This window comes from Bombus huntii, chromosome 1, assembly GCF_024542735.1.
Source record: "Bombus huntii isolate Logan2020A chromosome 1, iyBomHunt1.1, whole genome shotgun sequence".
NCBI lineage: Eukaryota > Metazoa > Arthropoda > Insecta > Hymenoptera > Apidae > Bombus > Bombus huntii.
The window spans coordinates 21,882,294-21,909,277 of NC_066238.1; the positions used below are offsets into that span (position 1 = coordinate 21,882,294).

General features: G+C 35.2%; 3 protein-coding genes and 1 long non-coding RNA gene across 5 annotated transcripts; 2 read left to right on the top strand and 2 right to left on the bottom strand.

Annotated features, from left to right (window-relative positions):
- LOC126865474 (omega-amidase NIT2-like) lies at positions 1-6,211 on the bottom strand. Of its 2 annotated transcripts, none has more exons than XM_050618018.1 (6): positions 5,530-6,211; positions 5,296-5,442; positions 4,548-4,732; positions 3,994-4,162; positions 3,530-3,763; positions 1-524 (listed from the first exon to the last, which is right to left on the bottom strand). In XM_050618018.1, exons 1-6 carry the CDS (start codon positions 5,612-5,614, stop codon positions 313-315), a joined length of 1,032 nt encoding a protein of 343 aa, XP_050473975.1. In that variant the 5' UTR covers positions 5,615-6,211; the 3' UTR covers positions 1-312. The 2 variants fall into 2 exon arrangements, with proteins under 2 accessions (XP_050473975.1, XP_050473981.1); XM_050618024.1 differs by lacking the exon at positions 1-524 and adding an exon at positions 3,099-3,378 and having other exon boundaries at positions 5,530-6,207.
- A 10,572-nt stretch (positions 6,212-16,783) lies between these two features.
- Positions 16,784-17,962, top strand: LOC126865924 (uncharacterized). Its single transcript, XR_007689729.1, has 3 exons — positions 16,784-17,045; positions 17,183-17,829; positions 17,928-17,962. It is a non-coding gene; the product is annotated as an uncharacterized LOC126865924 (long non-coding RNA).
- Positions 17,963-18,543: 581 nt separating this feature from the next.
- Positions 18,544-22,161, top strand: LOC126865484 (dual specificity tyrosine-phosphorylation-regulated kinase 1A-like). The gene is made up of 4 exons (XM_050618051.1): positions 18,544-18,591; positions 19,134-19,219; positions 20,074-20,198; positions 21,266-22,161. Exons 1-4 carry the CDS (start codon positions 18,581-18,583, stop codon positions 21,800-21,802), a joined length of 759 nt encoding a protein of 252 aa, XP_050474008.1. The 5' UTR covers positions 18,544-18,580; the 3' UTR covers positions 21,803-22,161.
- A 2,448-nt stretch (positions 22,162-24,609) lies between these two features.
- Positions 24,610-26,626, bottom strand: LOC126865624 (adrenodoxin-like protein 2, mitochondrial). The gene is made up of 4 exons (XM_050618374.1): positions 26,123-26,626; positions 25,609-25,721; positions 25,312-25,444; positions 24,610-24,944 (listed from the first exon to the last, which is right to left on the bottom strand). The coding sequence occupies exons 1-4, from the start codon at positions 26,269-26,271 to the stop codon at positions 24,854-24,856; spliced, it is 486 nt and encodes a 161-aa protein (XP_050474331.1). The 5' UTR covers positions 26,272-26,626; the 3' UTR covers positions 24,610-24,853.
- Between the last annotated feature and the right edge of the window lie 358 nt (positions 26,627-26,984).

Sequence of the window (26,984 nt, forward strand, 5' to 3'; positions counted from 1 at the left end):
CACGCACACACACACACACACACACACACACACACACACACACACACACACACACACACACACACACACACACACACACACACACACACACACTTTTCGGCTCACATACTCTGGCCTCTCGATTGCCACTCCTTGAAATATGAAACCGTACTTCTGTTTTGACGCTGCTTATCTTTTCTCGCGTCACTGTTACTAGGCGCTCTTGGATGTAAACAAACCACAAAAAGACGGCGTACACGGTGTTTTCTAATTTCAGCCGATCTCCAATCAAAGCTATTCTACGATATTACATTATCGTATAATAATAAGCTTTTAATCGTTTAATAATAACTCGTCAAGTAGAAATTCCACACGAAGCATTGTGAAGAATAATACTTGAAGAAGATCTATGTTCTTACGAGATTGGCTGTCTACAAGAACTTTGTTGGATAGATTGTATCGTTTGACGAAAATTTTATTGTTGAAAGTTAAGAAAGTTGGAAAGAAAACCCACGCTGTCTCGAAGATGTCTTGTTTTTCAGATGCTGTAAATTGACAAATAACTAGATATTAGTATTGACATTATTTGATGTCATATCTGACCTTAAAGTATAAATAAAATCAATCTAGGAATTAATGAAATTTCAAACATTTTTTCTAAGAAAACAGAAGTTTCGTTCCTCCTAATGAGTATCACATGATGCAATAGAAAAATAATTTGACATTGAAAATCGTGTCAAGATCAATTTCGAAGCTATAAAATCGTCTTAAAAAAACGCTGTGATAAAAAATTTTTTGACACCTTGTACAAAGGTGTATATCAACGTAAGTGTACCTGTATGTCTATATTCGAGATTATTTATCTATTCAAGATAGCAAAGTAAAAATACTATATAGAGGATTTAATTAATGTGTGGATCAACGTATGTATCACTATATGTAACAATAATATTGACTGTATATGTACGTGTGTAATAAAAGATTTCCGGTTTACAATGTTTACGATACTGATATAAAAATACCATATAGAGGATTTAATTAACGTGTATATCTACGTATATATCATTATATGTAACAGTAACATTATGTGCATATGCGTATAATATTGGTTAAATGTTAAATGTTAAATGTTAATATTGGTTAAATGCGTTAAAGTGAAATGTTATTTACCTATTCAAGATAGCAAAGTAAACATACCATATAGAGGATTTACTACTGTTAACACTCGGTATTCTCGTATTCAAAGTATTTAACCAAATAATTTGGGAATCCAGCGGACGAGCTTGTATTTAATATGATTATATTTAATATAACAACTTTACTCAATATACGCGTAGCATTTTAAATGTCATGAGGGTTGCAGCGGACTCAATTTTAATGTACCTCGATATCTTAGCTTCTTATAATATCCTAATAAAATGTTATTTATCGATTACAATTGTCCTGTCGTATTTTATAGTGTTTGCTTTATAAATGTGAACTTTATTCAAAAAGAGTTCATCGATGATTATCCATTACAGGTTGTTAATAAACCTGAATTATGCACAAAGGAATTGCCGTTAATAACTTAAGATTCTCTGCCCGTCGTACAGGGTACATATAGTAATTATTCTCGACGATCGTAACGTTTAAGTCCAATTCGAGCTTATAGTCCCATGCGAGTTAAACAACGACAATAGTTTGAATTTCTATTTGTTCGTTTGTCGTCTGTTTATACCCGGAGCACCTGCTGTAAACCAATACAAAATTTATTAGATCTATAAATAACACATATAAAACTTATTAATTTATAATTAATATAAAATAGGAGAGCACGAAACTTCCTATTTTATGGATATGTTAAATCTTTGTAAAAAATACCATATCATTAGTATCATTTTAATCGTTCTAAAGGATTTAGCCGCATAAAGCTGTGACCCTTGGAAGAATCGATGTTCACGCGTGACAAATTGAAATTGTGCGAAGGTTCCGGTACGAACATCACAAGCCGAACATCGATACCAGGGGCACAGGCACATGTTCTGGGTTCATTATATATTTATAAAGGGCTGACGATTCAGTGGATGGTCCGGGTAAATTTAAATTGTAAATGAACGCATTGCTGGTTTCAAGTAAAAGCCTGGATAAGAGCGGATATGGTATGAGAGTCTGTCGTGGAAAGGGGAACAGGCCGCTTTTATTTGTAAAGTTTGAATCTCCTCGATATTGAAGATGTTGAAGCTGCAAGTATGTATTTCATTTTAATCCATTCGAGACCGAGATTTAATTGTAAAACGATACCTAGGTGTCGGTACGATCTGAATGTTTAGTTAGAATGATTCTGTGTTTTACTCTCTCCAGGGTATCCTTTTCATACTTTGATTTTAAATCGATGACAATCTTAAATAGTATGCCTCATATTTTTAAAATATAAAATTATATACTATGTTATTCTATAATGTATTATGTACAGTTATATATATAATATATATATATATATATATATATATTATATTATTTATTACATATATATATTATATTATTATATATATATATATATATATATATAATAATTCTATATTGAAAAAAATATGAAATTAACATGATATATACATTACATCGTAAGTTATATATAAAATATGTATATTATACCCTTGCCTACTGACTGATATGAATTTCTTTCGGTCTCGAATGCGTTAAAAGAGAGCGCAAAGAAGGCGAAATTACTTATTGTAATTAGTAAATCGACCTGAGAGGCAGACAGATACAAGAAAGAAGGAATATTATATTAGCGGCATTATCATGTTTTTGCTCTCTTTAAGTCTTTCATCGAGACAGACAATCTACAGGTATTAATCGACCAATTTCTCCAAGCTGATAACTTCGAATTGATGTTTCTATATAAGAAGTGTTATGTGTTAATCTGTCTAAATGTTTAAAAGGTGTTATAAATTAAATGTTGTTAAACGATACGTAATTGCCTTTTGATCGTAAATTTTACTATCAAGGGGTCTTTTATGTATGCGTAATCATTGTGAATTATAACAATTTATGTGATCGATATTAAAGGTGTTTAAAAGCATGTAGTTTTTTTCTATATTACTATTCTCCTATATTATTATCCTATATTATTATAGCATTCCTATATTATTATAATATCCAATTACATGTTGATACACAAGATATACAGATTATTATTTATAACGTTTTGGTTTTCTTAATTGAGTCATTCATTTAGTACAAATGATAAGAAATTAGTAATAATTCGCAAAAAAAGGATATTGTAGTAGAAATATTATAAAAAAACATTTTCTGTTTTAGTGTAGAGTTACTCCTTCTTACAGACAGTGTCGTACAAATCTGTACGTCTCTGAGAAAATGTAGGTATCTGAGCCCTTACTTCCTCAACAACTTTTAGATCTGTTAGAAAAAAGAAACATACGAAGTAATAAGTAATGCTTACTAATAAATTCAACAAATACAGAGGAAGATGGCTAAATCGATAAATTAACGAGACTAAAAATTAATTACATCATGGATCTCTCGCTTTTAATTTTAAGCTGTAAATTACCGATATCGGTGACTGCCATATTCTCTTGAGTTTCCAAATCGTAAAGAATCTCTCCCCAGGGATTGGTCAACTGTGTATGCCCCCATGCGACGTAACTTGCTGAAGGAACACGAGCCGGTGATATGCAAGCAACGTATAATTGATTATCATTCGCTCTGGAACGCTGAAGTAATGACCAGTGCAGTGGTCCAGTGGTCATATTGAATGCCGCTGGATATATCAGCATTTGGCAACCTAACCCAGAGAAGCAGGAAATATGAAGCCACCGAATACCAATTAACTTCGTAGTTGCACGGTTCACATTCCATCATTTCTGAATATGCGAGGACAGTCCTCTTATTGTGCTTTTAATTCTTTTATTTGTTTCATTTTCAGCAAATATACTGGTTTTTTAAATTAAGCTTCTTTTTATACAGATATTTAATTTTTTGCTAGTTAAGTATTGATCGATTAAGTTACTGTACCTTTGTTCCGATAAATGCGTGCCATTTCCTCGAATCTAATATCATAGCATATGCCAATACCTATTTTGCAGCCCTTCACATCGAACGTCGTTAGGGAGTTACCAGGACTGAGTGAATCACTCTCTCGAAAAGTAATCTTATTAGGAATGTCGATGTCGAATAGATGTACCTAATAACATAAAAATGTAGTCGCTAATTCTATTGCTGCAACTTTTGTAATTTAATATCAAAGTTACCAACTCCTAAACTTTAATTATTTTTTATTTAATAACTGACAGCGTTTTTATCACTTTCTTTTATTAAAAAATCTTATCATTTAATAATGTTTAAAAAGGAGAAAAAATAAGTATTTTCGTATGTGAAAAATTTATATTACACATTACAACAAAAATGGGCGTTTTCCGTATCATAACGTATTTTATAAACCGTAAATTATAGAATTGGTTATAGTATACGTATGTACATATGTATATTCCTAAATTATTCCTAGATAGAGTCACTTTCTTCACCCCAATATTTTCAAATTCAAAGCCATAAAGGAATATATTACTTACCTTTCGGTGTTTTGCTATCAAAGTTCCATCGGGACCCCAAATAGTACAGGTATTGTACAATTTATCGCCCTCTATTTCAGGCATCGTACCACCAACTACATAGATGTTGTTTTCTTTAGCTGCATTCGATAAAGCAACGCTCGTTTCACCATCAGGAATACTCTCGGCGTATTTTCGAAAGTACTCTGCATTGCAATATTTCAATTAATGAAAAATAACTGTCTTTTGTTCCAACCATAAATTAAATTGAAATTTTTGTCAGTTTTTTATTTTTTAAATTATTAAAATAACTAAGTTTTATATCTCGACTTAATTAAATATGCAATTACTTAGCTAACAGTATATATAATAAATTGTTTCTACAGGTTCAAAATGAAAAATGAATATTTAGAAATATTTAATTACGACAATGCTATTTGTGTTAGCATCAGTGGCTTGTTACTCTACGACTTTGCTAGTACTTTTTGAAACATAAAGTTAGTTTTCAATTAACACTTATACTAGAGGCGGAATTATAAATGCAAAGTAATTGATAATACCAATTTATAAGTACCTAATTATTAGTATCTTAAAAAATATATTTATACAAAAATCACGATAATCATGAAAATGGGGAAATCCTATATTCTCGACTCAATTCACAATCTTTATGGAAGTATAAACGGTAAGGTAATTTGTCTACTTTTACTTTTTTCTATATAGTTGTTACACACATGGTAAATTATTGAAAAAAAAAACAAATTATTACGTATTCCATATGGTGAATTAAAGCATTCAGGAAGAGCTATAATATCAGCATTGCGCTCTTTTGCGCTAGAAATGTAGGAAACTGCCCGCTCTACATTTTTGCGTTTTACTTCATTTACTTCAAGTTGTACCAACGCCAAGCGAAATGCTAAAATGTTGGAAAAGTTAAATACATTCGGTTATATATTTCCCATACTTTTTATCTATAAATACTTTTTACATAGTGAATACTTACTCGACATCGTTCGCACTACTTGTTTAGCGATGTTTGTAAGTATCATAATGTTGAGGTTATGTATGGTACTACTCAATATCAACATTACGTAAGCAATACGCAGGGATTTTTAATAATTCTTGGTAAAGTTTAGGACATTAATTTTGATGTAATTGTAAACATTATTTGTTCACAATTTGTCCATTTACTTTGCAACAAAAAGAACGCATCTGCAAGCGTGTTAATCGGATAACGACGAACTTCATTTCGCAAACACCGACACGTGAAACATTTTGAAGTTACGTCGACGCGAGAGTAATTGGTTCCCTTAAATTCCTCAATTTCCATTTCTTTCGCCATGTATATTCGAGTATTGCATTTGAATTGCAGAGCAGTCGAAAGTAGAGGAGCACCTCGCCGATATATCGACAGGAACATGAATTTTTTTTCATAGGGCGAATATTTTTTCCATTGAATTATTAAACCGAGTCAAATTTTCAAACTCAACCACTTAATTTAATCGTTTTACATAAAACATTTCAATCTTTTTTCTTCTAAATACTTTACCTATATTTCATCTGGCTGAATATTCCATATTTTTAAAGCTTGTTGATAATTACAAATACGTAATTATCATTCTGAAGCTAGAAATTTGAAGTAAAATTGCTCTGCGCGAAAGGAAATAATTCAACGTTTTATATATAGCTGTTAAAATGATATAAGTTTCAGTAAAATAGCTTCACTAAAATTTGTGGTTTTTTTCCTTTTCTATTTTTTTTTTTTTTGGTTTTATGTGTTCAAGGGCGAACGTTCCCTCTCATTTCTTGTATTTTTATGAGGAATTTAGCCTTTTTACACCACGAGAGCCTCAACGTTTTCATTTTCACGCTTACGCTACGCTCGTTAAACACGTTCTAATGAGACCATGTGCTGACATTGCGAGTTTTATTATTTTCGCACAATAATTTATCATTTTAGATTTCAAATATTACATTCATACATTTTTCGTTGTAAATTTCTTTCTCTATTTAAACAATTTACCATTGTTGCTACAATAAATCAATTAATTAAATTAATTGATCAGTTTAAACTTAAAATATCATTTCATAAGTTTTCGTCACTTGAATCTAAAAACAACAGAAAACGGATCATATTCAACGATCACAAAACGATAATAGGACATTGTGTTTCTTCTGAAGGGCATGAAATTGTCAGGAGATTATGCCATAAATGAAATTGGAAGCTGGCTGGTCAAAGGGATTAAACTCGGTTAAACTCAATTGTGCTATATTGCACAAAGACTTGAGAACTGCTACCAAATATCTACTAGCTTAAAGGTGTGCTGATTACACCTTACAAATTGTAATTATATTTCAAATACAATCTCCTAAATAATAAGTAAATTAAATTAATACTTTACCTAGAATCTGTGATACATTAATATAACAAAAATACATTTCTTAAATTATTCATTAATTTGCAATGTAATTAGAATATTATCTTTATTTTCTGGTGTCTTTATTATTCTTAAAAGATACGCTGCTTGTTTGCAAATTTAACACTACGTATGCTATTAATAAATCATTTTATATTTAATTTTGCAACCTTCAATCATTGTTAAAATTGATTGATAATACCGTTGGTTAATAGAAATTTGAAAATGCTCTCGTTTCCACTCGATTAAAAGGTAATTGCACAAACTGTCACAGTGTTGACTACAAATCACGTGTGTCGTTCTATTAAATTTATACACAATAGTATTTATTCTCGTTTTAATTTAAAATGAAATGTGTTATTGTATTTTTTTTTTTTTATTTATTTGTTGAGATTACAATCAATTCTCGCGTTGAGAATTTTCAGTAATTTTTCTGGCGTGGCGCAGTGACATGGCTGTTTATTTACAATAAGTTAATACTTATTATAGATAGGTATAATTTATAAGTAATATAAGTAAGTGCATATGCTTAATTTGGATAATTAAATGAATCTAACGTTTAGGTCTAGCGGGTAGTGCCTCTTCAGCCTGCGAATCTGGTCCGTCGTATCGAGTAGTCCAGTGATTAGGGGGTTTCGGTGTTTGTTGATTCTTTTGCTATATCTGTCGCTATATTTTGCTATTTCCTCTTTGACGGTGGGTATCTTGAGGTCGCGGTGTATTGTTTCATTGGTTACATACCAAGGTGCGTCAATTAGGGATCTTAGCGTTTTCGATTGAAAGCGTTGGAGTATTTCAATGTTGGAGTTACTTGCTGTTCCCCATAGTTGGATTCCGTAGGTCCAGACAGGTTTTATTACGGTCTTGTAGAGGGTAATTTTATTCTGTATATTTAGTTTGGAGCGTCGGCCCGTGAGCCAATAGAGTTTTTTTAGTTTGTCCTTTAGTTGCTTCCTTTTATCTGAGATGTGTGTCTTCCACGTTAGTCTCCTGTCCATGCCCAGGTATCGGACTGTGTCCCTGCTAGGAACTGTTGCATTGTTGATGGTGACCTGGGGGCAGGTTTGTTTTCGGAGCGTGAAGGTTACATGTGAGGATTTCTTTTCGTTGACTTTGAAGCCCCATTTGTGAAACCACTTTTCCATGGAGTCGAGACTTCGCTGGAGAGTGGATGAGGCTATTACCGGGTCTGCGTGGGTAGCCAATAGCGCTGTGTCGTCTGCAAATGTCGCTATTGTTATATCGTTTGATATAGGTAGGTCGGCAGTGTAGATGGAGTACAGTAGGGGTCCGAGGACACTACCTTGGGGTATGCCGGCTTCTATTGGGAATGTTGCGGAAGTGGCGTCTAGGCATTTAACCATGAATTGTCTATTGGTTAGGTAAGATTTTAGGATGGAGTAGTAGGGGTGGGGTAGGATCTTTTTAAGTTTGTATAGTAGCCCTTCATGCCATACTTTATCGAATGCCTGTTGGATGTCTGGGAAAACCGCTGAGCAATATTTTTTCTTTTCGAGTGTTTGGCTGATCGTATGAGTTAAGCGGTGGATTTGCTCTACTGTAGAATGATGTTTTCGGAAGCCGAATTGGTGATCTGGGAGTGTTTTCAAGTTCTCTAGGATTGGAAGGAGTCGGTTCGTGAGCATCTTCTCGAATAGTTTGGACAGGGTAGGTAAAAGACTGATTGGGCGATAGGAGCAGGTTTCGTATATCGGTTTACCGGGTTTAGGGATGAGGGTAATCAATGAGATTTTCCAAGCCTTAGGATAGTGTTCCAGGCGAAGGATAGCATTAAAAATCGATGTGATGAGTGCTATCCCTTTTGTGGGAAGTTCCTTGATTGCTCTATTGCCTATTAGGTCGTGTCCTGCTGCTTTCTTGGGGTTTAGGCGACTGATTGTTTCTATAGTCTCTGCAGAGGAGAAGGGTTCGATAGGAGGGGACATTTGGAAGGGGGTGTGCAGGTATTCAGTAACGTCCGCGGCGGCTTTGGGGGAATGGGGTTTGAATACTTTTGACAAGTGTTTTGCAAACAGGTCGGCTTTTTCTATAGGGCTTCGCGCCCATCCACCTTGCGGACGGCGGATAGGTGGGATTATTTGTGGGGGGCGTGTGAGTTTCCTGGAGGCCTTCCATAGTGAGTAGTTGGCGTCGGCTGTGGGGGATAAGCTGGCGAGGTATTTATGGAAACAGTCGTTTTTATAGTTTCTTAAGGTTCTGGATAGCTTTCTAGTTGCGTTGTTAAGTTTGCGTTTGTCCTCCGGTGTTCTATGGGTCTGCCATACTCTTCTTAGTCTACGTTTTTCTGCTATTTTTTTTTTAGTATGTATTGGGGATATTCTTGTTTGCTGTTAGATGGCTTTGTCGGTGTGGAGAGGCGGATTGCGTTTATTATGCTCGTGTTTAAGTATTCCGTGGCTGCTTCGATATCTTCCTTTGTTTTTAGTGGGGTGAAGGCTCTGAGGTCGAGTGTGTAAAGACTTCTCTGAAGAGCTGCCAGTTGGTGTGTTGGTTGTGAATGGAGCCATTAGGTGTATTCTCGATGATTGTTGAACTGACTGTTGCTATCACGGGAGAATGATCAGAGGAGAGATCAGCCGAGGAGTTGATCTGGACGTGTCTTGATGGGATATTTTTAGTTATGAAGAAGTCGAGAAGGTCGGGTATTTTGTTGGTGTCAGTGGGCCAGTATGTGGGTTCGTATGTGGTGAGGTAGTTGAGGTTGTTGTTTATTATGCTGTTTAAGAGGTTTTTGCCTCTTGCTGTAACCAGTCTGCTGCCCCATTGGATGTGCTTGGCGTTATAGTCTCCTCCAACTATGAATCTATTGCCCAGGGTGTCCAGGAAGTTATCAAAGTCTTCTTTGGCGATGGAGTGTCTGGGAGGGCAGTATACTGCTGAGGTGGTGATTGAGCCATGACAGTCTTCTATTGCTACGTTTGTTGCTTGGAGGTAGTCTTTCTGGAATGATGGAAGTTCGTAGTGCTTAATACTTGCTTTGATTATTATTCCGGTGCCACCGTGGGCCTTTCCGCTGGGGTGTTGGGTATGGTAGAATTTGTAACCATTTATTTTCAGGTAGCTCTTGTCGGTGAAGTGGGTTTCCGATACGAGCATTACGTCGATTTGCTGGTGTTTTAAGAAGAGTTCTAGTTCAAGTTTGTGTTGCGCTAGACCGTTGGCGTTCCAGAGTGCTATGCGCCTTGGTTTTATTTTGAGTCGGGGCGTGCTAATTTTTCCACGATGAGTGTTAGTAGCGATAGCAAGTGATTTATTTGCTCCGATTGTTTCTCTATTAGCTTTTCAAGCCTTGAGGAGTTGTCTGTGTTAGGTGGGTTGGGGACACTGTTTTGGGGAAGGTTCCTTTGGCTGTTCGGGTTATTTTGGATGCCTTGTACTGCTTGGGCATAGGAGGTTGAGGTGGAGATGAATTTGGAGATGGTAGGACTGGGTGTTTGGTTGGTTGAGGGGGTTGGGGTAGTCGTGAATTTCGGCGGGCTGGGTGTTTGGTTGGATACCTCTTTTGCTCTGAGCTTAGGGTACCTGTTCGTGTATAGTGTTTTATATGCTGGGCAGCCTTTGTAGTTGGCAGGGTGGTCCCCTTGGCAGTGGATGCATTTCGCTGGGGTTTCCGGTGATTTGGCGCACTGGTCAGTGGAGTGAGTGCCTGCGCATTTAACGCAGCGGAAAGTATGGTTGCAGTATTTCTGCGTATGACCGTACCTTTGGCACCTTTTGCACTGCACTATTTCTTTTTTCACGAGCGGTGGTTCGATCTTTACTATCGCGTTCATTAGGCGACTGATGTTGTAGATTTCCTTATTGTTCGGCTTTTGTTTAATGTCTAGGAAGAATAAGGATAACGGGTCTTTCGAGACTCTATGCCTTATATTACTTACGTTGATGACTTCGTGGCCGAGTTTTGAGAGTTCGTATTTTAGTTCGTCTATGTCTGCTGAGTGGTGTATGTTTCGTAGGACCACCCGGAAAGGCCTTTCCTGTTTGAGCTGGTAGGTGTGGAAGTTGGCGTTCAGGGTCCTGAGTGTCTTGGTGAGTTTTCTGTAAGCTTCTGGGTTCGTCGGTAGTATTTTTACTTTGTTGTTGCTTATCTTAAGGTTATATTCCTCCTTGCTGATATCTCTCTCTAGGGACTTGATCATTGTCTGTATGTCAATGACGTCGTCCACAAATATTGGTGGGGGAGGGGGGATTCTCTGTGAGTGTTGGTTTGGTGGCGGTTCTACGATTTCCATGGCGTCGTTTGAGGATTCCAATACGGCGAACCTGTTGTGTGTGTTTATTTGCGTTGCTGTTTCTATTTTCCTTTTCTTTGTAGTGTTAGCGTCGTTAGTGCGGAGAGTTCTGCTACACTTCTGCCACGGGGGGGGGGGGGGGGGTAGAACGGGGTAGCTGCGAGTCTGCTCCGGAGAGCCTGGTCGCGGTTGCTGGGCCATCATCGAGCTAGTTAATTCGGAATGAACAACTAGTCGTGAGGCTGTGAGGCTAGTATTCGGGTTGGGGTTAGGTGCGTGGGATTTTCTTCTCCCTAAAGGGTAAGGGACACTTAGCTGTGTTCTCTTTCGACTCAGATTTCTCAGATTTCTTGAACGATAAATGTTTATTCACTCTAATGTCAATGAGTACACTTGATACAGGATTCGCGATTGTATTCGGTTCGCGAATGCGCGGTTATAAGATAGAGCTTGGATAGCTACGATTCGAGATACGCTGCGAGTGCGGACAATGATTGCACGAGATGTCGAGAGCTTAGATAATTATTCGGCTCGAACCGTGTAAGTATAACGATCGTGATATACTGCGGTAACTCGCGGTAATAGACTGACATTTTTGTCGCGATGCTGCTGCGGAGGAAGACTCGTTGGGATGTGTCTAAGGATGCGAAGGCATCGGATTCGTTGAGAAAAGCTTTGAGAGGGTGTTGCTAGCGGGCAGCGTCGTACGTGAGAGATAGCAGATTTCTCGTGTGTCCCCGTGGTAGGTGGTCGACTTCGAGACTGATAAACAAAGACTGTTTGTCTCTTTGGAGGACCTTAGCTAAAATAAATCCTAAGATTTATAGCGGTCCCTTGGCTAGCTGGAAATATTCGGTACGAATGTATCGACATCTGGCAATCATCTTGTCCGCAGGTATAGGGTCTTTGTGTCGTGCGTCACGCGACGTAAACTGTTGGGAAGTTTACTGTCAAGTGCCGCCACATGTTCAAGGAAAATGTATCTGCAGCCGGTTATAGCGGTATTTACGTTACGGATGATCTATGGGAAGATTTACACGAACAAACCTTTATGGACTAACCAAATTTATTTTGTTATTAAAAACGATCTACAGAACCGATCGACGACTGGTGTTCAATTTAAAAATTGCTTCTCTATAAAAGCAAGAAATCTAATTTACATCGTGTTCTTCATCTGTCGCCTCCATATACATCCTGGTGGCAATAAAATTCTGAATTTACGAGAAATCCGTATTTCGACTTAAGCTTATCGATGTTACCGACTGGACAAAGCCTTCGAGAGTTTAAATTAACCGATCGACCCTTCGATGAAAGGGCGAGCAAGTGCCAGGAAACTATCGCGGGAACGCTCGTAAAAGCGCGCAATGGTTCGGCGTGGTAACCTAGGAAGAGGAACAGGTGCGACTGAATCGTAACGGTTGTCGTGGCCCCTTTCAAACGATCCGTGGCCACTCTTCAGTTTCGGCGTCATTAACCCTTCCCTTCTTTCTTCCTGGTTCACTTAGAAACGAAGAAAATTCCGGAGGTAGTTTGCTCTTAGCAGCTGTCATTTTTTTTTTTTTTTCTTTGTTTAGTCGACACGAAGCATTTTGGAGAATTTCTGTGATTGCTTCGCGAAGGTACAGAGGATAAGAAAAAGCGCTCTTTGTTCGTTGACGACTTTCTGTCAATTAGAAATAAGAGTAAACGGCATAACAGTTTTCTTCTTTGCCACTGTATACGTAATTTTTGTTAGACTTTAACAACTCGTATTTTTCGTGAGCAAATACTGTCGAGTGGTTATACACTGTATATGTGAAGCTTCGTTTTCTTCGCGCGAAATATCCATGTTGTTCTTTCTATACTTGTGTTCATATATCATGACGTTCAGCCTACACGTGCCCGAGAATGTAATGTAACAGATAATTGGGTTCGAGCTGTAAATCTTTCATTTGCAGCATGACGCGAATCTAACAACACTTCTTTCCTTGTTCAGATCATGAATATTTTTGTCGCGTGCAGGTAGAATCATATGTCTAGAGTATCCACGGGTTTCGTGTTTACTTATTTCTTTAACTAACTTCGGTTTTAACCAACTTCCTATTAACCAGCAAATTAATCAAATACTTTCAGAATCAATGACAAGAATATACCGAAAAGTGTCGAAAGAATTTTAAAGAATTTTACAATCATTTTCCTAAAAGTTATCTTGAGACGTATTGTATCGTTAGTCTCATAGAGTTAATCACTTTTCTCTAGAATAATGCTCGAACACAGCTGTAGCTTTCTATAAATTTCCTCGATATTCGATTGAATTTTCCGAGATCGTTTCCAATGACGAGATCGCAGCAGTTGTTACGAAAAATATCGGAAGAGCGAAGAACGCGTATGTGTGTCTGATCCATCATTCACGATAGTCTCTACGGTCCATGCGTATGATCCATCATCTGCGTAACCGTTTTACAATCCTCACCGTGGAAATGCCGATCCGCGATGCTATTCTCGCGCGCACTCGACCGCTTAAGAGCATCGTCCAGAGACGTTTCCATCATACACAAATAACTTTGTTTTTCTTCTTGCAGTCGGAAGCGTGGAGAATTCGATGTTTCTGGCTGATCTGTTGTTTTATCATTTGCGCGGCATTTTTTCGCGGTTAGAAGAAAGATGAGATTAATATCTTTGTGGTATTTTGATACTTATCGATCTGCCGATAATGTCGGTGCTGGTAGGGGAAAGCGTAGTTGAGAAGAAGCGCGCTTTTTCGATAAATTATGAATTATGGCTAACGGTAATTCACGCAATTTACATAATCTAGATGGAACAGACGCTTTTCAAGATCGCTTGTCGACTCATTTATGTTTATAATTTTCAGGAGAAGAAAATCTAAACCTTGAATATATTCAATTCGAATATGTACTGTAGCCTAAATTCGGGTCTTTTTTCGGCTTTCAACGATATCGATTTTGTCTCGATTGACCTCCTGCCGGTTTACGTGCTTTTATTCTTCCTCCTTCTTCTTCTTCCGGTGTCCAATGATTCCTTTGAAAATCGACGCGGTTCGTACCGAAGCGTACGCTTCCGATGCGGAAAGTACGCGATCGAAGCGCGTGGCTTCTGACCGGAAGCGTAGCCTTGCAAACGCGATTAGATTGCATTAGCTACGAGACTGAAATTAAATCTCGAGTCGGAATTGTATTTAATTTTCTTCGGGAAGTTCGATGCCGGAATCGAAAATTAGACGATTGAATAGGGATTCCTAGTTGATTTTAGACGTCCCTCTTCCTGTAACTCCCACCGAACTTGCATTGGGCGTTGTTCGCAGGCTTGTCGTGCGGCAAACCGTTTCGCAAGAGCTTATTTGCATTTCCTCTAACTGCGGTTCGCATAAGACGCGTCAAAGGAATATTGACTACTATCTATTAGGTCAGATTTTTTCACTATTTTCTGCTTCTCGTAGGATTGTAATGTTACAGTACCGGTAACACGAAGCTTGATCTACGGCAAATAATAAAATATCTTTGAGATTAAAAAATATAAAGATTTGAAAATTAGGACATTTGAAAGTTTGTGCTTACTCGACTGAATTGCTATTAAGTGACGTTTAAAAATTTTAATCACAAGGTTGAAAGTAATATAGTTGGTAATTCTAAGGAACACCTATCCTCAGATAGATTGGTATACACACGCGAGTCGACCGTATTCTCCGGAAATGAAAACAACTACATCCCTGGAACCTGGAACACGTGATTTTCCGCATATCCATTAAAGCAACATCGGTCAGTGACTCGTCTACGGTGCAGTCGCTAGACTCAATTAATGACCACGTTCTGGTCGTAAATATAGAAAAGGCAGCGAGATATTTTAGTTTGTTGGCTAACTGGGCTGAGGTTGGGTCAATGTTTCTGTGGATTTCATTTACCTCTTCCGGCCTCCTTATATTTTCTGAATTCTTACAATTTCCGAGATACCAGTTCATAGCAAATTGATTCTTATTATGGCGTAGGATATAGTAAATCTTATTGTCTAAAAATACAGGAAAAGATTTCATAATTATTATTTTTTTTAACATTTTATTCAAGCGTTTCTTAAGACATTTGTTCAAAGAGATGTCAGGTTATAAAAAATTGAATCAACCTCCCCAAAGCTCCTTAACCTCTTGTTATTTTTGATAAATCAATAGCATTACGCAATATATACCGTGTGATTTCCCTAGACGATCTAGTAGCACTCTTTTTTACAACCTTCTTTCAAAACGAGAAACAAGAAGAGGATTGACCAAATATCATTGTCATCGAAGCGCAGAGACGCTCCGGTGATTCTTATCTCCATTCATCTCTCCGAGTGAAACTATTTGACGTCGCCTTGAATAGGCTCAGACAGTTTTGTCGGGGGTCCGTGTCGTCGCCTGTAGTCAGCTCGCACGATCGTGAATGGAAAGACTCGTATAAAATCAAAGGGCCGACAGACTCTTCCTGCTTAGACGAGATCAACGAGATCTCGTTCAATAGAGAAGTTACCTTCTCGACCGCCGGCGCCGTATTACCCTTCAAAGTCACCGGAAAGTCATATAAGCCAACCGATGCAGCCTAACCTTTATCCTAGCCTAACCTAGATAAAATAGGTTTCTCTTATTCCATCTGAATTTCTAAAGAAACCAAGACTTGATTTCAGTCTGGTTAAAAGCTTCGCTCGATTAAAGCTGTTTTTCAAGCAATAACCTACTTTGTGAATTTCATGCACGCGAATCCAAGTATGTATGCGGCAGAAATGAAGCTTTCGTGCATGTCTAATTGTAAGTTGATGCGAAACAATGCGCATGCGCCGAAATCCCACCACTTTGCGGACCCACATTGTGCCTTTTATCAAGGCGCCTTGTTTGTTTACTCTTCTCGAGCTAATTCTTCACTATTATTATCTACATTATTTTCACTGGCTAACAACTGGTTGGTCTGCAATTGACGAACCAATACAAATTTTTCGTTACGTGCATATATTCGAAAGAATTCGAAATTAAATTATCATGTATTACGGGCAGTTACGATAGAGTGACACAAAGCAATCTGTGTTTGAATGCCTCCACTCGTGGACAATATCGATATAACCTAAATGCGATAAATCGCGAACGTTTGATTCGACTCATGGGAAATTTACGCGTTTTTGAATCGTTCCGAGTCGCACGCGAAATGCAGGTCAGAGAACCGTCTAATATTTATTGTTGAGATCGTGGGCTTGATCTTAATGGCGCGGCGGCACGCGATTCTTTACCAACTATGCTCCTTAACTCCAGCTCTCGACCTTCTTCCCTATTCAACTAGCTCGAGCAGTGAAATTGACTCTGCATGCCTGTGATTTTGGCAGGGAATGGGAGTCGAGTTCGTAGTGAATGCACATTGTGTATACGTGTTTTAGGTGGTTTGTGTGAGTTTGTTGCGGAGATTCGAGACATTTATTTAACTTCTTTATCATATTCGAGCCTGTGCGATATAACCATATCTTAAATGTAATAAGTTTTATTTTTTATTGCAAAGTTCTTGAAATATATAATGCACACAATAAGTGTATAATATTTTATATATATATATATATATATATAAATTATATTTAAGAAGTTTGGGATAGTTTAAAGATGAAATAAATTGCTTTTTAAGTTTAATCTCTTACTCTCGACGAAATCAAGTTTCTCTGGAATTTGGTGGAGTTTAAGATTTGATATCGGTGTCGTAGGAGTTATGTGACACTTTAAGGTGGAATAAATCTAGCGAGGAGTTTAAGGTGCGGCAAAGGAGCGTGGAATGTTGCAATAGAAATTTATTGCAGTGTTAGTGCATTGGTAGATTGATCAAATTTACGTGTAGCGTGGGTAACCAATGGTAAATATTTTGCAATGTGTATAATTTCTCAGTAATCTGAGGTTTATAAAATCTATCGACAACTAATGGAAATTGTTGATTTAACAGATCAATTTTAAATTCCTCGTTAATCTAAATTTTTTTAATCCTATTTACAGCTAAACCTTACGACGAAAAATTAACGAAGTGGAATAAAAATGGCATTGTGATTCTTCTCGTCGTGTATCGGTGTCACATCAAATTTAAGAGACAGTTTTACTTGCGGATGCTGCGTGTTACGTTGGTGAAGTCGACGAAAGCGTAAAATAGGAGCTCGTCCGAAATACACTAACGCGGAAGGTTAAATTTAACGCAAAAGGCCGAGAAATTAGTCTAGAACTCGAAGTTTCATTGGTACGACGCACTTGAAACGCATTCAAAGAGGTCGGCGACCTCGAAAGGGGATGAACGCAACTGTTTCGTGGGAATTTCTTATTGTGGCTTATTTGGATGAAGCTGCTTTAAAATCAGCGCTGGATTCGTCTGTTTTTTGCCCGGAAATCATAAAATGTTTAGGCCAGGCGACTCCATGTACAGAAAATGTTATGTCCACTTTTTACGTCCGTAGAATTCAACTCTTTACTACTATGCACTTCTTCTCCAAAAAAATATCGCGTTTCAATATTAAAAAAAGTTTCAATAATATACTATCCATTAGAAGAATGATAACATGATAACCTTACAAATTATTAGTATTAACAAATTCTTATTGTCGTATAGAAATGCCAACTATTGCTTCGGTAAAACAAACAAAGGAATTTTACAGGTAAATTTTACAAATTACAAGTCATCTTATAACGCAAAATACGACGTGTAAAATTGTCTCAATTTATTAATAGTATTAATAAATTATTATGATAAAAGATGCAGGAATCTTAGCCTCATGAGAAATTAGAGATGAAAATTAAAGATTAAAGGGAAAAGATTAATCACTGGTCCTCCTAAAAAGATGCAGTCCCATGGATGGATGGTTGTGCGAGTATTAAAGCAGCGCAAAACCGTTCCCCGAATTCTCATCCCGGACGTCGTACGACCAAAGACAAAAACAACTCACTCGAGGGCATTGCGGAGAGACATTCATCGAGGACACAATAGTATTATTCCAGGAAGTGCTAGTTCTTCCTAGATTCCGGTTACAATGTTCTTAACGCGTGGAAATTAGTCTTGACCAGGAAACATCTATAACGGCATGTATTTTCTGCCGTGATTGTAAATCTGTTTGGAACATGCGGTTTGTCCGTTAATCTAGGCGCTGTTGTTCAATTGAGTCAATATTATTTGTTGGTAGATTAGTGTGTGCAAGAGCGCTCTATCCATTATTGACCAATTCGAGCACGTATTGGTAAATTTCACACCGGCAATTACGGTGAAATCGTTCGTGGTCGCTGGAAATTAGCAGTATCGTTTGCGGTCGTGAGCTGATTGACACTGCGTGAGCGGGGAATTATGTGAAGCAGCTTTGCTTTGTCGTTTCATGCATTTAATAGGTTTGCGGCGGTGGACAGAGTTTGTAAAAAATGAAGACAAGGTAGAAAAAGATTATTTTTCATTTTTTACTATTAGATTATTTTCAAAGTGATCATTTCAGTGAAATATGATTGACAAAAAATAAGATCTATAATTGAATCATTATAGAAAATAGAATAATATTGATAATAAAGAAATAAAAATCAATTATAGAATAACATATAATAATAATAATAATAATAACAACAACAACAACAACAACAACAACAACAACAACAACGACAACGACAACGACAACGACAACGACAACGACAACGACAACAACAACAACAACAACAACAACAACAACAACAACAACAATGTGGATAGACTTTATGTTTACTTTTATATGTATAATGATACTGTTTGATCCTTGAATTAAAGTTAAGATTAACGTTGCGATTATGATTATCCTTTGTCTGACTAAATATATTTGAAGTATCAATTACAGTAGAATTTTTGAAAGATTCTTGGCTGTTAAACAAAAAACTGGTTCCTTTATATTTCGCTCAATTATCATAGAATCGTGAAACTGACTTTCACTTCAAATTTTGTCTGTTTCAGGAGTAACAAGTACCTGCAAAAATCATCCATCAGCCGGATATGTGCTGTCGGAGGGTTTTTCATTAGCATTCCCGTCTTTCTAACTGGTAAGAACCAATTCCTTCAATTCTGTCAACTTTAACCTTTTGAAAGATACTAGTACATAAGTTATACGTTTAATTTTTCTTGAATTCAGGCATGAATCTAAAAGATACTGTGAACTATCTCTGAGTGTATGAAATCAGTTTAGAAATCCAATGGAAATAAAGTTAATTTTAACGCCGAATAGTCATTATTTTTCTTAGAAAAATAAAAAATGATCGTCTTTTAGAGAAGTTTTAACAGATTAATTTATAAAGAGCTGAAACAGAATATTCATGTCATGCATGAATACGGCTGGTGGATGGATCGAGATCTAATCTAAAGTTTACGTTGTGTCATGCTAGTTTACACAGCTATCATTCGCTCGATCGATCGTTAAGCTGTTGAACTCGATTCAAGACGGACATTTTGACTCTGTTCAGAAGAAAACTGCGTTTTAATAAATTTGACGGAATAGAAATTATGATAGACTACAATGTTTTTTTAATTATATCATAAAATTTATTTATTTTTTTTTAATGTCATGTTAGAAACTTCAAATACTGTCCAAAACTTCGAACGTAATCGTTTTAGAAATTTGTAAATTACTTAACGACCAAAAATATTGAATTCTCTATTGTCTGAAGATAGATTCTCTATAATTTAAGTAATTTATTCGTCGAGAATTGATATATAAAGACTTAAATAATAAATTAATTGAAAAATAATTTGCAACTAGTATTGAAAATTTCAATTAAAAGCATATGTATATAGTTTACGCTTCGAGAATTATATGTATTGAGAATATGTATTTGCGCCGATTCTTTGTCCCGCTTGTTATGGCATACGTGTTATAATGATCCTCTAACAATGCTTTCAGGTATGATATTGTATACATTCATCCAGTTTCATTCGACGCCGGCAATCGTTACGTCGGTTTTCATAGGCCTTGGCATCGTGTTTTGTGGATGCGCAATGGTCCATAACGTCTTCGTGTGGCAGAGGGTAAGAACATATCGCTATTAAAAAAGAAAACGAACACGTTCAAACACGTCTAAATCATCTTTTATGTGTATTTTACCCGGAAATCATTTTATCGTGAAATTTTGTTTTTCAGAGTTACCATAATTTATCTGGTAGAGTTCATAAAAATTTTTCTGAAATCAATTGCAAGCTTTTAGGAAACCAGGATTTTTCACATTTTTAAGAAGCGTTATAATTATATTGCGGATCTTTATACGTTCGTGCGAAATTGAAAAGTACGCAAATGGCGCAAAATGCATAAAATGCGCTAAAATATACGTATATAAGAAAACAAATCTCTATTAAAATTTTATTTCTTTGATTATGTTCGTAAAACTACAAACTTGTATAAAAATACGCATTCTAGTTATAAATGTTAAAACATTCGATCTAGTCCTTATCACATTCATGAAAACCTCCATTTAACCATTCGTTGTATCAACAAACATTCATATGCAAAACTTACCACCTACCACATCCTCCGCGTATTAATATAATCCCCTTTTATAAATTATACACTTTAGAATGGACTGGTTGGGTCAGAGTCATATAAGCTTACAAGTTCTCGAGGAGTTCTACCGAAGTTACATTTACGTTTGCATAATTTCACCGAAAAAGATACTCTGTAGAATGACAGGTTCGTTTGTTTATGTGATCCGCGATCGCAACTATTTCAAGGGGATTTTATAAATAACCATACACACGATATTCAGTGTATTTTCGTATTCTCGTTTATTTTGGGGAGATTTGTAAAACTGTTGAACAAAATAATTGAGTAACGATTATATTTGCCGAGAAAAAGTCTTTTTCTCTGTACCCCTCCTTCTACTTCAAGCATGTAGTATAATAAGACAATAAGATTGACAATGGCTGAAAGTAATCCAAAAGAGTTTTCACCATGGTTATCGGTAACGAAAAAGATTTGAATCATCTTTAATACTTATTCGTAACTAGAATCATTTCAACTAAAATGTAAATTCTTATATTATAACTTTTTTAATTTGTTATGGCCCCTGACTACAACCTAACCTATCATTCTTATTTCGTAGGAGAAGACGAATGCCGTGAAGGCGTTAGCGCGCGAACAGTGCGAAGCGGCGGTACAGCTGCAGCGTCAGCAGCAGCTGCAACAGCACCAGAACCAGCCCCAGCTACAACAGCAACAACAACTACGTGGCCCGTTAACCATCCACCATGCTGGCTGCCCAACGAAAGTCGGGCCCGTGACGAACCAACTAAATACCAGCCACGCAACGCACGGCCGAGCTGCACAGTACCAACACTATCATCACCATCATCATCATCGACACGTGTCAATGTCCCCACCGCCCTTGTTGCTCTCATCGCCAGCTCCGATCGCGGCGACGCACAATCATCTGAACGTGAGCGGACACAGAAACGTGGTTACGCCACCGGATACACCAGCAGATAGATCGCCACCGAGTCCTGGAAATAAGCTAAATAGATCGCAGCATTTGCCACGGGAAGCAACCGGCAGCGTCAGTCCTGGTCTTCCGGCTGCCACATTGGATCTAAGTAGCGCAGCAACCACCAATAGTCCGCATGAATTGTCCACGTTAGTTTAGAAATTTGGTCCGAACATTATATCTTCACATAGGATTGGAGATTAATAGTTGATAGTTAATTTACACATCGATCTTTTTATTTGTAAATTGGGTCGTGGTTTAGAGTTGGTTTGTAAAAATTCGGTCCTAATTGTTAAATGATGAATATTGATTAAGAATAATAGGCATTGATGTACCAATCTTTTTTTAACTTATATACTTGAGCACACGCATTGGAGATTTCACTTTTATTCAGTGAAACAGCAACTTCATTACTCGCTTATTCAATACGGCAATTGCATATATTTCATGGACATTTTAACAATGTTTTGAATAATTTCTAACGGTACAATTGTGATGAAGTGAAAAAAATCGTGATAAGAAACAGAGAGAAAAGTTGCTCGTTAATGAATATTGACCAGAAATAAAGTAATTTCTAAAGAATATCCCGAAGACGTCGTAGATATTACGAAAGGAATGATTAATTTATACCCGCGTGTATCTTGCCATTACCATACTATTATTATTATTATTATTATTATTATTAATATTGTTAGTAGTACTCGATTACATTATTATTAATATTAATATTATTGCCTTATTATTATTAATGTTATGGAACCTCTAGTCCTAGGTTACTTTCGCTGCCACGAAAGGATAAGATTTTCGAACTTTTTACTATTACGTGTAATTCAAGTTTTCCTGTTGCGCATGCGCAGTAGAAAGAAAGTTAGCGGAACTCAAATCTCGAACTATAGAGAGTTGAAAAGTAGTAAAAGTAAAAAAGCACGAAGAACATTTGTATTTGTGCTGGATTAAGTTTGATAATTGAAAATTGAGTTTGATGATAACATTTTTTTCGTATTCGCTTTGGTAAATATTAGTTTTATTTAAAATTGAACAAAGCATTTTATGTTTTTCAAATACGGTACATAATCGTAATATCGAATTTTGTAAACTGATAGTAAGAAACTCTATAATTCGAGACTGGAACTTTGATCAAGTTCACATTGAACGTAAACTGACTTAATTTTGTTATTTAAGCGTGTATACTATACGTGTTTGTTCCTTCTTCTCTTGTGCGCAGGCTATAGCTTAATTACTTCCAATAAACGCAGTTATATCGAATCAATGACCGATACAAATTTAGATATTAGGATTATTTAAACAAGAGATTAAAAACTAAAAAGTATTCTTTTTTTACTGCATATGTACATATGCAATATGAACGACAGTTTGTGTAATAATATGTACCCCTCTTCTTAGTTTACTTTTGTATATTTTGCGACATTTGATATTAATTTTATGAGCAACGTACTTACACTTTATCTTTGTAATTAAATGTGAAATGAAAGAAAAGAAATGACATGAGAAAAGGAAATTCGATGTACGAGTATATACGAATTGACGGAATTAAAATTTAACGCTATATTTAAATAGAAGACGTGAAATATCTTGTCATCTTAAAATAACTTCCTAATAATCATTCCTATTCTTTTACATAAAAACATTTTTCGACTGTAACTTAAGAAAAATGTCTGCTAACGTGAAACGTGCCAGAAAAAATTAACAACTTCCATTAAATTGGCAAATTTCTCATTAATATCGTAAAACTCGCGTTTACAAAGATCAGATCAGTGTACATAATATACAAAACAAATGCAGAATATATAAATATAGCACATACGTTCTGAATTATATTCGAATTGGGCAGGGTAACCAAGTGAAAATATGTAAATTTCACGATGTGTAATGTACACTTTATCGAACTTGTAAGTAGTGTAGAAATAGAATATTTTACACGTAACAAAATATACAAACGACAATACACAAGTTAAATTATTTGTTAGATCCATGTATAACAAGCATAGTACAAAAGTGTTTTAGCTTTATGTACTGGTAATTATGAGAAATACCAACTTAATAGATGTATTTGGTATGTACCTAGTTAAGAAAACAATAAATTATTCTGAACAGATAAAGCGTTTAGTAGCTTGTAAAGTATGAACTTTCGAAAACGTAAGTATTTTATATCTAAGTAGTTAAGAAACGCGAGCAAGGGAAATCAAACAAAGGAACAAAGTTTTTTTGTTTAAAAATATTTAATTTGTTGTTCTATTATCCGAGGTTAGAAGCGATAATGTACAAAATCTGAATAAATAAGATTCCTCAATATTATTGAATTTTAATTCTAGGGTAAAGTAATATATCCGCATATTTTATTTATATACAATATGTATAAATAATGATGTGATTTGACTAATTTTGTTGAAAGAATATTTGTACTTTTTACGTAAAACTTCAGTCTTTTACAAACTTTCTTGTAATTAATAAACCAGTAAAAACAATATTAATAAAATCTATTAAAATTATAAACAAACTCATAAGTTTTAATTTTAGTCCTTAAAGGTTGAAATATTTTGCCCCAATGTCGAGACACTTGTTTCAATCCAAAACATTACTATACTGAATCGATAATGTTGCATGTGCCACGAAAATGATGATAGTGTCAGATAACTTGTTGTGAAACGAAAAAGCATTGCATGTACATTTCTGTTGTTTTGTTGACCATGAGTTTGATGATCTTTTAAACTTGCCCACAGCTAAGAAATCAAACAGTATATCTAAACGAAATTAATTTCAAATTATTTTTTAGGTTCTAAGCTTTTATCTAATCTTTCAGAAGTTGCAAAATTTATTCCACAAGAGTCTTTTTTATCATAACCAAGTACACATCTTAAAACCATTTAAGTCTTCCTTAGTAATTTCTTCTTATCTTTAATAGTAACGAAAATAATTTAGATGAACGTTTTAAAATTGACACCCTGTATATTAAAAATAAAAGATATATTTTCTTCATAATTGGATAGGCTTTTTACAATGGCAATGTACAAATATCAAAATTGCAATTATACTATATAACATATGTATATATATAAGCTTCACATTTAAACACAAGATTCTTTATTATATTTTTTTAATACCAATATTTTAATAATTATAACAAGGGTTTTTTAACAAGAGATGTATAACATTGTATACAAATTTTCAAAAACCTATAGATAATTTCAGTTATGCTCTTGCATCATTAATTGTTGATGGAACTCTTACCTCAATTCCATCTAGTTCCTTAGACATTACTATTTGACAGCCTAGCCGTGACCTGAAATTAAATATTATATAACTGAATATGTCAATAAATATATTTATTGCTATACAAATTAATACTAATACACAATAAGATTTCTATTTATCCATTTGAAAATCAACATTGTAAATATGCTAATTCCAACATAGATTCGTAATGATTATAGGGTCATAAATAAAAAACTATGAAAATTTATTATAATTTCAGTTTCGTAGTATTCAGAGATAGCGATTTGAAATTCTACATTGAGATGCAGATTTCGAAATACCCAATACTAACCTGTTTTTACATAAATTTACAAAGAAAAATTCACTTTATAAAATATTAAAAGGTAATAGAATTAATAATGTGAATGATTTGATACTGATTATTATGAACTCACGTATCTGTTAATTCATATGCTAAATCCAACATGTCTAATTCTTCATCTGTTGGTTTGTCAGGAAGTGCATCATAAACTTCTTTCGAAAATATTAAATGGCACGTACTACAAGTTAATGTTCCTTCACAAGCACCTATATCAATTATATTTTAATATTACAACATACTTATATAATAAAGTATCAAAAGTTAAAAATAATAAGAATATTAAACTCGATAAAAATGAAAATTTTCAAATATTTTCTACCTCAAAATTATTTATTTTAAATTAAGTAAATTATGCTTCTTTAAAACATACCATATCCATCTAAATCAATTTCATTATTTACTACTATGTCTAATATAGTATCTCCAACTTTCCCTGTTGCTTTGATTCTCTCTCCACTTGCTTTAACAAACGTTATATTTACTCTGAAAATAATATTTATGAAAGATAAAAATTATCTCAATATAATTATTTTCCTTATTTTTTGTGTTTCTTCAATTAATCTTCTCTTAATTATACCTTAATTATATGTATCACTTATGATAATAGAAATAATTTAAAAATAAGATATACTTGTCTTAATAATACATAAATAAAATTCGTATATCATATATTTATAACAGTGTTATATTTTTAGTTGTTCACTGTCAATGTTGTTCTTATTAATACTATGTTATTTTTCTAGATGTTATACTCCTACAAAGAGAAAAATTTCTTAGACATTATTATTAGCATTATTATTTTGACACCAATTTTATATTGGAAGGTAAGTACTGAAATTCTATTAAAAAAAGAAGGAAAGCACAAGAAAATTTGTATCACTTACTCTTGTTTTTCTGAAAGTGGTTGCGTGGTCGATATTCCTCTTGTTGCCTGCAAAAAGGGTAACGTTGTGTTGCTTGTATATTTTGAATAATTTGATGCAATACCGAGAATTGATCTCGAAAATTTTTGTAATTGATTTACTAACGCCATTCCACTGTCATAAATATCATGAGTATGGGACACCCTGACCGAACATCAGATAAGTATTGCGGAAAATATCAATTGTAGATCAATTGTACTTTGTACAGAAACTTTCACGGCATTCTTCGGCTGCTATACTGCCGACGTTCCTTTACTGTGATAGGTTATAAAACGGTTCCTAACACAAGTGACGTATCTCTACCGGACACGTGCTCTTCGGGCCACACGTTTTATGATACAAGACCAGCAAAATGATCAATATGTAATTTTACATATCTTACATTTTTTCCAAATGAAATATTGTTTTTATTAAACGTTTAAAACCTCAGGCAACATTTATTTCATCTGATTTCAGTTTTACAAATATATATCTATAATACATATCTGTATAAATTACGGTCTGGTTATATCAAACAGGGACCGACACTCGCTAGGGAAAACTGCCCAAAAATTGAATCGTAAAAACCAATATGAAAGACAACAAATTTCTCGTTCTGCGGAACAAATAGAAATGAGCAGAGTATCTTTATCTTTATCTGAGACATTCAAAGCGTATCACGCATACGCTAAACCTGAAGAAAACTTTCTTGTCTTCCATGTTCATTTTTCCCTTTTCATTTCCATATAGAAGAAACCATATAGAGGTTTCTTCTATATTTATTTATATGTTCGTGATTGATGCTATTGACAACATACAACTAAGGGGAAATACGAATAGTAAT

Excerpts from the sequence above, each read along its gene's own strand:
- LOC126865474 (XM_050618018.1), bottom strand. The coding sequence starts at position 5,614 with ATGTTGATATTGAGTAGTACCATACATAACCTCAACATTATGATACTT. Across the intron at positions 5,443-5,529 it reads AGTAGTGCGAACGATGTCGA|CATTTCGCTTGGCGTTGGTA; the intron begins GTAAGTATTCAC and ends CCAACATTTTAG. Across the intron at positions 3,764-3,993 it reads ACGCATTTATCGGAACAAAG|GTTGCCAAATGCTGATATAT; the intron begins GTACAGTAACTT and ends TCTCTGGGTTAG.
- LOC126865484 (XM_050618051.1), top strand. Across the intron at positions 19,220-20,073 it reads CATTCCCGTCTTTCTAACTG|GTATGATATTGTATACATTC; the intron begins GTAAGAACCAAT and ends CAATGCTTTCAG. Across the intron at positions 20,199-21,265 it reads ACGTCTTCGTGTGGCAGAGG|GAGAAGACGAATGCCGTGAA; the intron begins GTAAGAACATAT and ends CTTATTTCGTAG.
- LOC126865624 (XM_050618374.1), bottom strand. The coding sequence starts at position 26,271 with ATGGCGTTAGTAAATCAATTACAAAAATTTTCGAGATCAATTCTCGGT. Across the intron at positions 25,445-25,608 it reads AATTGATTTAGATGGATATG|GTGCTTGTGAAGGAACATTA; the intron begins GTATGTTTTAAA and ends TAATTGATATAG. Across the intron at positions 24,945-25,311 it reads GCATATGAATTAACAGATAC|GTCACGGCTAGGCTGTCAAA; the intron begins GTGAGTTCATAA and ends ATTTAATTTCAG.